General features: G+C 40.5%; 1 protein-coding gene across 1 annotated transcript in view; it reads right to left on the bottom strand.

Annotated features, from left to right (window-relative positions):
* Positions 1 to 402: 402 nt before the first annotated feature.
* MSR1 (macrophage scavenger receptor 1) overlaps positions 403 to 15,256 on the bottom strand; it is a 35,457-nt gene continuing 20,603 nt past the window's right edge. Inside the window, exons 4-5 of the mRNA XM_030565065.1 lie at positions 1,789 to 1,977; positions 403 to 536 (exon numbers count right to left, since the gene is read on the bottom strand). Coding sequence (XP_030420925.1) covers positions 403 to 536; positions 1,789 to 1,977 — 323 coding nt within the window. The remainder of the gene's footprint in view (positions 537 to 1,788; positions 1,978 to 15,256) is intronic.

Below are 15,256 nucleotides of genomic sequence, written 5' to 3' on the forward strand. Positions count from 1 at the left end.
GCACTGAGAGCATATTTGCCCCAATCTGTTTTTGAGTGACACATTTCTGACTTTAGTCAGTCACCTCAATCAACTGAATTATAGAATTTTTAAGCCAAGACTGTCAACAAGGACATCAATTCTGATGGTGATTTTTGTAATATGGATGCTTCTATGTCTGGACAGTCAGAAATACACTGAAACCACCAGCTCACTACTCAATACTGAACAGCTGTTATATGATATTGGTTTACATTCATTGTACCAACTTGGTGTATTAAAGTGATTAGAATGCTGATTATTTCCCCCAGCTCTCCTGATAATATTCAATATATTTCTACCTGAAAATTTCTTGCCAAATAAAAAAATCAAAACTATTTATGAAACTGTTTACGAATAACTTTCAGTTTAAATCCAACCAAATTAAACTTTACAAGTGACACCAGCATCTTCATTATGTTTACAATCTGTCACACCCCAGCCTTTAAACATACAATTTTCAACAGAGGTTTCATAGCCAAAACAAAGAACCTCATCCATCCATATTCGACCAGTACCTGCAATGTTAAGAATAATGTATCTCATATATATTTCAGAAGGATAATTCTCACATTAAAATTAATATTTGAACATCTTATATATAATAACCAGGACTATTGATTGTAGGATATAACATAGTTTAATATAACACTTGACTTAATTTAAAATGCCACTGATTAAATAAATATCCCGGTAAAATTGGTGAAATGTGGTGTGTGAAAGTATTTAAAGACACCTATTTTTCCCTATAATCAAATTAAGCTGACATCCAAAATCCAGAAACTTGAAAAATATTCTTTGATTGGGAGATAGTTCTAAGATGTTGGGTACCATTGCAATGGATCTAATTAATTTAGGTTTCCTTATACAGAGCACAATACCTTGGTTGTGAAATGACTGACCCATTTGGTACCCACTATGAAGCTTGACTTCACTATTGGAAACATATATTTTTCCTTTCACCTTTTCCTTTCAGTGATGTCAGGATTTGAAAGAATCTGTCATAGACCCTATACTATGGAAAATTTTCTTCATTTTAAGTGGTGGTGTGCTTGGATTTTGGAGCTTGAGGATTTGACTCTCTCTTTGGCTGTCATGAGTGATGATCATGAAGAGCACAGAAAAAAAAACACAGATTTCTAGGCATACAAGGATTTGTTACAAATTATATCTATCACAAACATATATGATGGTGGGTAGGGGGAGAGAGAAATAGTAGTATCCTGGGCAGTGGGGGGAACAGTAGAGAGGAAATGAATTTAACATCTGGTCCATTTTGGTTGTGATTTCTTTGGAAGGCTCTCAGATACTGTGACAATAATTACATTATAACCTTATTTGTATAACTGATCAAATCAATATACATTATATAAATAGACTTTATAATTATAACATATTTAAAGTTTTTATTATAATTATATAGTCAAAATATTGAGTAAAATGCCATATTTTGGAGAATACTCCTTGTGGGTTGGACAGACTACTCAGCTGACAGTAGATAAAATTGATGGTTAATTTCTATTTGTCTGTCCTTTTCTCTTAGTAAAACAATTATTTTATAATTATTTTTTAAATATACCCTTTAACTTACTTTGCTAAAAATCAGTAGCATGGCTTTGAAAATCCAATTAATTGTATGATCTTATCTTGTTACTCTTCCATAAACAGTTCTTTAGCCAGCACTGTGATTCGGGGAGAGGGGGTGTGTTGGGGGGTTGGGAGATATGAAGGACACCTAAAAAAATGAATTTTTAAATTCATATAGCGTACCTTGTCCAAAATAGGCACCACTGTGAATTCCAGATGCTGCTGCATATCCCAGACTCTTACAGACCACTGCTCCATCATGAATATCCCAGTGGTCATCACAGATAGTACCCCATTCTCCAGCATGAAAAATCTCCACTCTACCCTCATTAGGAACCTGTCCTCCTACAAGTTGAATCCTGGAAGCTGGAGCTGAGAAAATAAAGGTAGGTCTGATTAGATACAAACGTGATACCATGATTCATACAGGGAATAGTTCAGTGGGTTTCAATCGTACGTAATAAAGAGTGATAGTTGTTAGAATGCAGGCGTGGAAGTCAGAAGTTGGAGGTTCTGTCACTACTTCTGAAATTCACTGTGTGACTCTGGGGAATCACTTAGCCACTTTATGTCTCAGTTTCCAAATCTGTAAAATGAAGGATAATATTTGCCAAATTCAGTGAGTTGCTGGGTAATTCAAGTTACTGATGCCTTTGCAGTCCTTGGATGGAATCTTAAAGTGTAAAGAATGGCATGACCATTTGCTGATGAAAATGTAGGATTGCAAATGATTCTTGCTAATCTTCTTACCATGGATCTCCATGATCGTTGTTAATTTGGATACAGTACTGCAGTACATGTGTGGTTGAGCTACTTGCAATTGGTGTAGTTCAAGTATCCAGGCTATTAAATCTGTCAACTGCCTTTGATGCTGCTGACCTATGAGGCTTTGTCAATTCATCAGTAGACATTGTTGCTCTGTTCCTTCCTGTCTGAGTAGACCCACAGACCAGGCTTGTGCAATGACTTCTTTTTTCTTCTCAGGGTGCTCTCATGTGGGCTTTCCCTGGATTCCATTTTGCCACCGATCTTGTGCAATAGGCTGTTAAAAGGGTGTGTGAGGAGAGAAGGACTATGGTATTTCAGGATGCTGTTGGTACCCAGCTCCTGGTCTCCATTTCATCTATAGGTGCATCCTAGCCTCTCATCCAGTGTCTTGTAGAGACTGAGGCACAGATGACAATGCTAATTGGTAAAGGCTTCATCTAGATAAGACAAACGTGAAACTGATAGGTTAGAGAAAACACCTAGAAGATTTGCTAAGGATTATTTCTGCCCCACTCATGAAGAGTATGTATCTGTTGTTTGTGTTCACTATTTGGAGGTTTGATTAGATTCCCAACTGCTGTTAGATCAGGTAACAGCAAAGAGTAACACATCTATTTTTTCCAATATTCTTGCAACTCTCTCTTTTGCATGTAGACCTTATTACCATTATCTATGCTTTTTTCTCACAAAGATAGGTTACTGCATTGTATTCTACCCAGACTGACACCTTCAGTCCAGCTGGAAACTGATGAAGGATGCAGCTGTGTTAAGCAGTGCTTCCCACATTTCATGTCACAGATCTGCATTGGCTTCCATCTGGCTTATAGGTGGAATTCACAATGAGCATAAATGCTAGGAGGTTTTTTATTATTTATTTAATATGAAGTGCTTGTTCTTTAATGTTAGGTTTAAAATTTTCAGGTAATAGTGAAGAGTACCAGGGACTTTCTATTTACTATCTGTTCTGTACATTTCTGAGCCACATTTTTTTTTAGAAACACTATAGAAAAAAAATGGTTTTGCCTGAGATGACTTCTTTGGAATCTCAACAGCCTCTTCAGGACAATTCATCTGTTTCATGAAACCACCTCATTAACTCAACCAAAATGAATTATTATTTTACTATGAAGCATTGTATGCCTATTCATCCATCTTTAGCATGCCATTAAGGAGGGGTATTTGCAGCATGGTTCATCTCATATTCCAATCTACTCATAAAAGATAGACGCATGTGCTCCGTAAATCAGTTCAGCTCATAAAAAGCGAGACTGATACTACTACTTAAAGGTAGACATACTGTAAACCAGAGGTCTCCAACCTTTTCAAGCCCAAGATCACTTTTTGAATTTAAGGGCAACCAAGGATCTACCCTGCCCCTTCCTCAAGGCCCCTTCTCTTCCCCAAAGCCCCACCCCACTCACTCCACACACATACCCTCCATAACATACTTTCCCTCACCCTCCCTCACTTTCACCACGCTGGGGTAGGGGTTCGGGAGGGGGTGTGGGCTCCAGGTTGGAGCCAAGGGGTTCACAGTGTGGGAGGAGACTCTGGGCTGAGCCTAGAGAAGGGGGTTGGGGTGCAGGAGGGGTTGAGGGGTGCAAGCTCTGGGAGGGAGTTTGGGGGGTTGGGGTGCAGGAGGGGGTTCCAGGCTGGGGAAGAGTGTGGGGGTGTAGGAGGGGGTTCAGGGTGCTGGCTCTGGGAGGGGGGATCAGGGTGCTGGGATGCAGGAGGGGGTATAAGGTGCTGGCTGCAGGAGGGGGGTCAGGATTGGTTTGGGGTGATGGCTCTGCGAGGGGGCTCAGGGCTGGGGTGCAGGCTCCCACCAGGTAGCACTTACCTCCTGCAGCTCCCAATCAGCAGTGCAGAGTGGCTTCCATTAAGACAGGCTCCCTACGTACCCTGTCCCCACACTGCTGCTGGAAGGGGCCAACGTGCCCCTGCGAGGGGAGAGGTGGCAGCACCTAGCTCTGTGGGCTGTCCCTCTCTGGAAGCACCACCACTGCAGCTCCCATTGGCAACAGCTCCCCTTTCCTGGTCAATGGGAGCTGCAGTGATGGTGCTTGCAGGCAGGAGCAGCATGCAGAGGGCAATCCCTGCTCCCTGGAACCACACTGGCTACTTCTGGGAACAGTGTGGGGCTCGGGAAGGCAGGGAGCCCGTCTTAGCAGCAGCCCCGCTATGTGTGATATCCCATGTAAATGTTATAAAAGGAATCTCATGCAATGCTTCTCGAATACAACTGTTTTATTTAAATGTGCAACCTATCAGCTCCCAGAGTTCAGTCACAGAGCCTGATTCTCCCCTCACTTACACTGTTAAATCTCCAGTAACAGTTATTCCCTTTGTACCCAATGCTTTATAAAACAGGAGAATCAGGCCCACTGAGTTGTTGCCTGTGATCAGTTCCTATTTCAATCTTAAAGTGACACAGTCTCTTTAAAATGCTGGCTGCTGAACTCAACCCTATGTCCCCATTGTTACAAACATGCTTAGCAAGCCATTGCATATCTAATTCTCTTACACTTGCTCCAGTGTCTCTTTTTAGTTTCTCTTTTTTTATCTAGTACAGTTCAATTGTAACTAACTGATGACTTGGCTCAATGCTTTTGCTTGCATTCATGTAACTGGATCCTTCTTAGTAAGGCTTTTCCTGGTTATTGCATCACATTGGATTGTTTTGAACTTGAATATAAATGCCAACACAAGGCAGTGGAGAATCTGTCCTGTGGCCACTATATTTGTATATAGCAGGCATCTTTTTTTGATTGTAGTCTTCATGCAAGACTGCAAACCATCCAGAATGCTGTGAGACATGGGGGTCAGAGATAGTCCAGGTGAAACCCATGGTTTCCATGTGGTCAGAAGAGATTGGATACTAGTGTATCCATGGCATTGTCTATGTGAAAGGAAACTCAAATAGAACTCAAAGGAATAGAAGTCAAAGGAAAAATGAACCTGAGCAATTCCAGAATTATGCTGACCTAAGATCTATTAGAACTTCCAACAAATAAGCAAGCTATTAATTTGGACATCTGTAAATCACTAGAAGTCTTAGGTTTTATTTTTGGTTCCACAAATCATATGGATTTTTGTTTCTAGAGTGAGGCACATGAAGTTGGAGGGGAACAGGGCTGCTACTCCACTTCCTTTAGGTTCATTCTGGAATCTGTCCAGGATTATGTTGTACTAAGTGGACTAGATGAACTAGAATAAAGTTACAAGGAGTCCTGTGGCACCTTATAGACTAACAGAGCTATTGGAACATAAGCTTTCGTGGGTGAATACCCACTTTGGACATGCATCTGAAGAAGTGGGTATTCACCCACGAAAGCTTATGCTCCAATACATCTGTTAGTCTATAAGGTGCCACAGGACTCCTTGTACCCTTTTACAGACCCAGACTAACATGGCTACCCCTCTGATGCTAGAAATAAGTTGAAGGTGACATTAAAACTGGTCTCAGAAAAATTGGGTGGCTCATCCAAAATTGGCTCCCCTCTGCAGGCAGGATCTATTCCTCTTACCCCATTAAAATTTAAAAGAAACTCTAGGATTTGGTATCTGTCACAGCACAGACCTTTCTGTTCACTTTTGTAAAAACATAAGCTTTAGCCATTCAGTCAGTCAACAACTTTTTCCAAGTATTTGAATCTCTCTCTACTAGTTCATGGCATCACTAAATATAGAATTAGCCCACACTGTATGCCAAGCTATTACTATGTGATGACTTAACTCCATAGATAAATGTCACAGCATGGAAGAAACCAAAGGATGCTGATTTAAGCTTTCCCTAGCCCCTTTTTCTTTTGAAGATTTCTTTGCGCAGCAAGTTGAGACATTTGTATATGGATCACAAAACACTGAACAAGGCAAGTGCTATAATTAGATATTTTGAGATTTTCTAATTGCATGTTCCAAAGAGGTGACACAAGTCAGACATTAAACTGCAGGATATGAATTAGTCACTTTTCCCACTATCATATTGTGAAAGAAAATCATCCAATTACCATACCCTTAAAGATTTTAATAAAAAGGTTACTAGTGACTTTTAAACAGAGTTGAAATTACATTTTTTCATAACGTATTTCACATTGCAAACAAAGTGATTTAAACTCTTTTAGACTGTATTTTAATTACATACTTTCATTTATTTGATTATTAATATTTTAGTATTGAACTACAAATAAAAAATAAACAAGGAACTACACACAGCCAAATCTGAAATCAGATGTTGCACAGAACTTCCAGAGCAGTCTATGGGAGGTTTGAATTTGGATCAATTCTAGGATCAGGTGCTTAAATAAGTTTAACAAAAATGCTGTGACTTGATGATCCACACCTTGTGCCTCCCCCAGTGTGTATGTGTAAATCCAGTGATTAAAAAACAAATGTGGATTGTGTTTTTTGAAGTGTGAACTGTTTGTTGCTAAGGCCCCAGTCCTGCAATCAGATTTGTGCAGCTAGCTCCCTGCACCCATGAGGAGCCCAGTTGAAGTCTGCCTGTTCTCCCTCCCTCCTATCTCCCCTGTTCAGCTCCCACACATTAAAGACAAATCCTTGTGCTTTCCTGAGAGGAGGGACTGGGCTTCTACTTAGCCTTTTTATAGGCCATGCAAGCAGGGAAGGAAGCTCCACACTCCCTTCCCTACCTATGATCTAACTTTTAGTAATTATTTATCTTAAGTATTAAAACTAATTAGTGATCATTAAAGTTGTCCTTTAAAAGGCTAGAAGAATCCCTTTTGTTGTTCGGATTCCAGAATTACAAACCACTTAAATTCTGACAAACATACTGATATTGGAGGTCCCTAAATCTCCTTGTAGTGTGACATCTTCAATATGTGTTCTCTTTTTCTATTCTTTTTAGGCACTTATTCTGATCCCATTATCTATAAGACTTCTCATTGGCAGTTTTGGGATATCATGGTTTATCCTTTGTTTAAAAGAATGTTTTTTTTAATTAATGTGATATTTTTGTCCTGTTCTCTGTTGATGGTTTCTGCCCTCTGCTATGAAGTCTCTTTTGCTCACACACCATTCCCCCACCCCTTTATTTATAAGGTCTACTCTAATGCTTAACTCACATTATGACACTGGATTTGTGATCCAGTAAGAGGTGTACTGTTAATGTCACCTCTCTCAGATTTTTTTTCTCAAATGACCTTGGTTAGATGCCTACATTTTCAGTTTCCTTGCTTCCCAGTTCTGGTTTATTGTTTAAAAGTGCATGTCATATTGAACAGTCACTTCTTAGCCTTATGACACATTAAACTGCATTAAGGATGGGCAAACAAAACTGGCTAAAGGATTTTCCTGTCCTTCCCCAGGAACCTTTCCTCCAAATCTGAACTGAACTTTTTTTGGAAGTTCCAGATATGTTTAACTTTTTCATATTTATTTTAGCTTTGTACTTATGGGTTTTGGCTGAGATCAGAATGGAAGCAACAAAATATCATAGGCAAAGGCTGATCTCTCACAATCTCCAGATCAACTTTGGCTGGATTTGCATAAGAACAGGCTCCCACCACCCCCTACCCTGAGATTTCCAATCTTTATGGATTGTTTCTGATTGGTCTATGACAAAAGCTGCTCACATGAGATTGCCAGCCCAGTTTTGCAGATCCAAGAATTTCATATAGTTCTGAGTGCAGAACTTTATGCATGTCAAAACCAAACTGAGGACAAGATCATGCACCACATCATGTGAACTTTGTGTGATGGATTTAGAGTTGCTCTGTAATAATTTATGAGTACTGTATATTGGCCTGGTTATTGGGTTATGTATGAATATATTGGGGGGCTATCTGGAAGAAAAAAAACAAGCAGAAGGGAACAGGAGAAACAAGATAAGACACTTCACTGCAAACACTTGAGAGCTGTAAAGAGAAAGTGCCCAGATAGGAAATGGCACAGGAATACCATGGGGGAGTTTAAAAAGGAACTCTGAAGAAAGAGCAGGGTAGTTGTTCAGGGGAGCCAGAGAGACACCAGAACCCCCTGGGAGTGTCTGAAGAAGTTAGGCCTGCCTAGGTTACCGAGAGAGGATGGTAAGCCATTGGGTGAGACTGTAGACTGTTCTTAAAATCCTCTATCTCCCTCAATACTTCGTTCCTACTATGAAACCAAACAATAGTTTGTTTTAAGAAGGCTGTTTTGTCACTGGATGCTACTGCTCGCTGGTTCTTAAAGAAAGAACTGCATGTGTCCGAACTCAGTTGGACCTGTAGGGTAAGAACTGTGGATATACAAGGAAGTGTAGACCAGGGCCTGAACTCAGAGAAGAATTGTGTGATTCCATCCTAGCACAGGTAAAGGCCTGAGGCCTGACACATGAAGGATGTACTCAGAGAGACCAGGAAGGGGACAGGTTACTCTGTAACCATGACATTTTGTGCCATCGGAGTGGCACAAACAGGAACCCAGCAGTGGAATCCCTGTCTACAATGGAGCTAGTGTAACTACTTGTTGCCCCCCGCTCCTGATCCCTGTCAGTATAGATGACATGTGAGGGGGAAGAGCTGGGTTCTGGTGATCCCTGGCTGACACAATCACCCCTGCTGATGTTAGAGTAAGCAGTCAATTAAAACAGTATTAAGTACTAAGATTCCTCTAATTTTGCCAACAGACAGTCTAACTTCCTGCAAACACAAGGATTGGAGGAGCACAAAATTGACATACTTTTGTCCTGCCCCCAACCTCATCCTGCACCGAGCACAGCTTGGCTGGACACATGGATTGGTTCAACTAGCTGTAAAGGGTTCACTTCTAGTTGAGTAAGAGGTTCCAGACTTCTTGTGCAGAAGCGTACTTGTCACTCAGCCCAAGGAGAAACAAAGGCTATAGTTGCTGAATCTACATCATGAAAATACTGACCCTGAAAATAAATTGAGCAATACCCATTACTGAGACAGTAGGTTAGAGGTTCCAGCTAGATGGCATAAGGGAATTATCCTTTGTACAGTAAATCAGTCAAAGGAGCTAGTTGTGGAGGTTTGTTATTAACTGAGTGGGTATATTCTTTACAAAGGTAATCAATCTGAGTAAACAAAGCAAGGTTTAAAATTGCCTTTCTGCTTGAAATGAAATCCTTGTAGAAACAGTTGAGAGTGAGAGAGATATTTTGCAATATTACAAGCTTATATCTGATGTTTGCGCTACAGTGGAAGAGTGCAGTTATATTTCAAAACAGATTGTATTCCAACACTTGATTCTCAGTTGCTGAAGTAGGAAAAGAAGTACAGATTGCTCTTAATCACTTTAACTTTATGCTTATGAGTGGAATGCGTGGTCTTATTTGACTAACCACAACATATATTCTGTATTTCTCTTATTCTCTTGTTATTTTAAATTGTTTTGCAGCTTTTTTTTTAAATATATCCTACCACTGAATCTCATTTTATCTTTGTTTAAAAATGGACAGCAAGGAAAGTGCCTGTAGTTATGCTTGCTTTCTACAAGGAAACAGAAATTGGTGTTTGATTTTAAGGGTAAAACAAGCTTCTGCATTTAAATAAAATTCTATTTGAGTAATTTCATTTCAGTATTTCATAGTATTTCAATAAACACTTATAACCACATGCTCCTAATCTTCAGATTGCTCTAAATGGCACTGTGGGGCCAACACAGTACAGGGACAGATCACTTTATAAAGGTGATTTAAAAGGTGGTCTGTCATGGCCCGGGATGTGGCATATCATTTGTACTTGATATTTAACCTGCTTTATTTATAGCCAACAGAATACTAGTCTGAGCCTTTGTTCAAAGTAATGTAAGCCTGGTAATAAAATACAATGATTTCCCACACAGAGAAATGACATAGGGTTTCACAAACATCCGGTGAAAAAAAACGGCAGGCTTTCAGTTTGGATAATGTGTGAATATTACAGAAATAGATCAATGATTTTAGTATGAAACAATATCATCAGTCCTTACTCTTACCTACTTTTTAGCAGCAGTTGCCAAACCAGCTAATGACTAAAATTCTATGCTTTTCTGTTACTGTAACTTAATAACATTTTATTTTTTTCGGTTATTTCTGTTGGACCTTTCTGTCAACACTCAAAGGTGTTTTTCCATACAGAACACTAAATTACTAAACTATTCTGTTCGGCTTCATTGAGATCTGCCACGTAGGCAGGAGTTCAGTGTTCTGAGTGTGGATATTGGTGGATAACCACGTGACTAAAGCCACAACACAGTTTGACACACTTCTTGACAATTTTTTGTTCCAGAAAGGGTCGGTACTGAGTTAACGGAATCACTGTAGGTCACGACTAAGATACACAGCCAGAGCTTTGCATGTAGAAGTCTGCATATTTCCTGCCACATTAAGCCCAGCTGCACATTTTTCTTACAAGAATGCTTACCAAGTTAAGTAAATAGAAAAACCAGAAAAATTCATGCTTTTTAAATCAAATAACTGTTTAATTTTTATTTACATATTGCAATAGTGCTGCTACTTCCTCCTTTATTTCCTTTCTCCTCTTTTGGCCCTAAATCAGTTGTGTGTGTGTGTGAAGATAAGAAGACCTTTATTAGTAATAATATTTATGTGCAAAATCCATTGAGAGGGTCAAACAAGGGATGCTTCTGAAAGGAACATTTTTACTATCTCTCAGGGCTTGGGTAAGGCAATCTGGTGCCCAAGATACATTCCCACATGGCACTCACTGTGGTCCTGTCCCTATGGGCCTCATCCCACCAGGAAAAGCTGTCTGCACAGCTATCAGTATGGTACCACCAATCCTCTTAGAGGAGACTGGAGCTCCCTCCCTTCCCAGACCACCACTGCTTCTCTTTAGACAGGTTTCAGTCACTCCCAGAGAAGGACAACTTAGCTGTCACCCATCTATGCAAAAGACTCTGGGGGTGAGGACCAAGACAATACCACCACAGCAGAGTCACACTGTTTGGTGGCATCAAAAGTTCTCTCACAGCTCCCCACAATTGATTCTTCTGCTCACATGGTGGAGGAGGAGCTTGGCATGGCAGTAAGGGTGGGAAAAAACATCCTCCCTCAGCACAGCAAGTTGCAGCACTATAAAGCACCAGTGTAAACAGTGCCCTAGTGCTGGAAGCTATGCCCCCTCATGGAGGTGGTTTCTTTAGAGCGCTGGGAGACCACACAAGGCACGTTAAAGCCTGCCATGGCAGCATTGACTAGCCCTTAGCTTCTGAGCTAACACCTCATTAGGCTGAATGGATGGTTCATACCTCACAGAGATATTTTTTTCTGTCTGTTTGTAGACTCAGACTTTTCTAGACCAGTGAAAAACTAGACATGATGTACTGATGTAAAATAGTGATGGAGATAACTTTGGTTTGCAACCCAGGTAAAGCCACATTGGAGTAAATCTATATTAGTATGAACCATTGTAGTAGTCTGTACCTCTAGGTTCACCTCTTTTCCAGGACTATGATAAATGTAGTACAAAGTATGCCTTGTGAGAGATCATTTGAAAAATCATAATTTGCTGATCATTATTGTCCTGATAAAATATGTATGGCAACATTGAATGTAAAGTTATAAGATTCCTCTTCATGGTATTACTAAGACATGTTCATCATCTGGGAAAGCAGCCACAAACCAGTTCCCCAGAGACAAAAGGATAGCCAATGCTTCAGCCAGGTGTCAACAAAATCAAATGGACCATCACCTGGCTAACTGGCCGTTCTTTGGCAGAAAAGAGGAGGTGAGCAAAAATCTACATCTTGACAAAGAAACAGCTGGGGGTTCCCATCCACAAAGAGTTTCTGTCTCCTTAACCTCACTGGGATGATTCTCAAAGAAGACAGAACTATAAGAAGGGAGAAGAGATACCCCAAATGATCTCTCCCTTCTCTCTACCCTTGGCATCCACAATATCTGAGGGGGGAAAAGAACTGGGGGAGGGATCCTGTCTGAAAGAAATTCAGCTAGTAAAACTGCTGAAACATGTGGTGAGAGAGAGTCGTTTGCTTTGAATTCACTTAGCTTGTTAAGTTAGCCATTAATTGTGTTTTACTTTTTTGTAACTAAATTTTACCAGTAATGAGGCATAAAAGTCAATCACTTATAATCTATCTTTCTGTAGTTAATACATTTGTTTTACTGATTTATTTAAATGAGTGTGTTTGGACTGAAATGTTTGAGAAACTCCATTTGGGATAATAGTATCTGTGCATATTATTTTCTATTAATAAAGTAACAGACTACATAAACATGTATTGTCCAGGAGTGAATGGGCAGTACAAGATATACATTTCTGTGGAAAGTCTGACTGGAAATTTGCTGGTATTGCTCTGAAGTGTAATTCAAGAGTGGCTGGCTATAGCATTCATACGATACAACTAGGAGTAACTTACATGCTGCAGGCTGTGTGAGAGCAGATCAGAAGAGGTAGCTCTGTAAAAGCAGGGTAAAAGTTCCCATGATGGAGAATTGAGGGGACACAGCTGTTCATCAGTCCAGATTACATCCTGGGTAATGTCACAACCATATTTTACACCAGTGCAGCATGTCTACATTAGGAGTTGGACTACACTGCTGCAAGCCTTCCCTGACCCCCCTGGCGGTGCAATGCAATGATGTCTCCCTGAAGGCTTGTCAATACTGGGGTTGGGGAGTGTTTGCAGCAGTGCAGTTACACCACTAGATAAGGGTTAGAAGTATAACATTTTTAAAAGAAAGTTTAGATACCGATGTCATCACATGACTCTAGACACCTCAGGGACATGCTTGTAGTGCCTGTGCTGTAATCCAGCCCTCTGAGACCTTCTTAGGCCTTGAGTAATTTCCACATGGTGTTTAGAAGGGGGTTTTAAGAGGAAAGGAGATAGTATTTGCATGCAAATACTGCTTTTTTTGCTAGATTTGATTTTTTAGCAATTTGCAGCAACATGGAAGACAAGGATTAGCAAAGCTTTATGAACCACTAGCATTTTCACATAAATTACATAGGTGCCAGAAGATGTCTACTTGTATCACAGCTCTGTTCTGAAAAAACAACTTGCAGTGGTTTCAGGTAATGCCTTTGTTTCATCATTCAGTTAGAATACATATATATCAGAGCTCTCATTGAGCTGGTGCAAGCATAAATAGCAGTGCAGTCACAGTAATGCAGGTAGCAGCAGGGGACGGTTAGGGTTAGCCATGCTGAGTACATACCCACAGGTTTGTTTTCAACATGGCTAAGCCGTGCCTTTGCTGCCCATGCTACTGTGGCTATGCTACTAATTATACTCAATGAGATGTGTACTCAAGCAGGGGAAATTACATCCCAGCTCATTGTGTAGATGTAGCCTAAAATAAAAAAAAATAAGCTGACCCCCAAAATTAGCTGAAATATGTCAGAAATCCAAGAATACAATCATGTAGCACATACTACACTACACTTGCTATCTATTTTCCTCTATTTGAATGTAAAGAGCCATCATCAAAATATGATTACAAATTCTTCTTTCACTAAATGAAGCTAGACTCTGGCTGGTTCTAAGCAGGAGTGTAAGGGGTTGGTAATAGAGTGCGAGAAGCTCTCTTCCTTTTGTGTCCACATACAGGAAATGCACAATCTCAACCCTTGTGTTCCCTGAGCCTCCAAAAGGGGGAAAAGCAAGTTGAAGGCAGAGCTGTGGTCCTGGTCCACATTAAGCACCATCTAATGGAGATGGGCCCTGTCATAAACAGATAGCTAAGGGTTAATGTCTCTTTCACCTGGAGCACCTGACCAGAGGACCAATCAGGAAACCGGATTTTTTCAACTTTGGGTGGAGGGAAGTGTGTGTCTGGGGTCTTTTGTTTTCTGGCTGCCTGCTTTCTCTGAGCTTTGGAGAAGTAGTTTCTACTTTCTAGTCTTCTGTTTCTAAGTGTAAGGACCAAGAGATCAGATAGTAAGTTATATGGTTTCTTTTCTTTGGTATTTGCATGAATATAAGTGCTGGAGTGCTTTGATTTGTATTCTTTTTGAATAAGGCTGTTTATTCAATATTCTTTTAAGAAATTGCCCTGTATTGTGTCATCTTAATACAGAGAGACTATTTGTATGTATTTTTCCTTTCTTTTTTTTATATAAAGCTTTCTTTTAAGACCTGTTGGAGTTTTTCTTTACTTCAGGGAAATTGAGTCTGTACTCACCAGGGAATTGGTGGGAGGAAGAAATCAGGGGAGATCTGTGTGTGTTGAAGTGGCTAGCCTGATTTTGCATTCCCTCTGGGGGAATAGGAAAGTCCTTTTTGTTTCCAGGATTGGGAACGGAGAGGGTAGCTTCACAGAGCTTGTGTCTGTGTATCTCTCCAGGAGCACCTGGAGGGGGGAAGGGAAAAAGGATTATTTCCCTTTGTTGTGAGACTCAAGGGATTTGGGTCTTGGGGTCCCCAGGGAAGGTTTTTCAGGGGGACCAGAGTGCCCCAAAACACTCTAATTTTTTGGGTGGTGGCAGCAAGTACCAGGTCCAAGCTGGTAGCTAAGCTTGGAGGTTTTCATGCTAACCCCCATATTTTGGGTGGTGGCAGCAAGTACCAGGTCCAAGCTGGTAGCTAAGCTTGGAGGTTTTCATGCTAACCCCCATATTTTGGACGCTAAGGTCCAGATCTGGGAATAAAGTTATGACAGGCCTACATAGAGGTGGGGAGTGAATGCCACCTATTTTCTAAAGATGTAGCAGACACTGCTCTGGTGCATTCTTTTAAGGACATTGGGCCTGCCTCAGGCGCAATACCTTTGGGAGCACCCACTGAGAGGTATGCCTTTTTAACCAGCCCCATCCATGTTGGCTTAACAGCAACAATCTATCTCCTAGACTTGTCCTGAGATTCTAGATATCACATTTGTGTGCCCTTCCCTACCAGGGATTAGTGTAGCTCATATTTCCAGGGATGCTGCTCCTGTTTGCCGTGCATCTTA

The sequence above is a fragment of the Gopherus evgoodei genome, chromosome 5 (assembly GCF_007399415.2).
Source record: "Gopherus evgoodei ecotype Sinaloan lineage chromosome 5, rGopEvg1_v1.p, whole genome shotgun sequence".
Classification (NCBI taxonomy): Eukaryota; Metazoa; Chordata; order Testudines; family Testudinidae; genus Gopherus; species Gopherus evgoodei.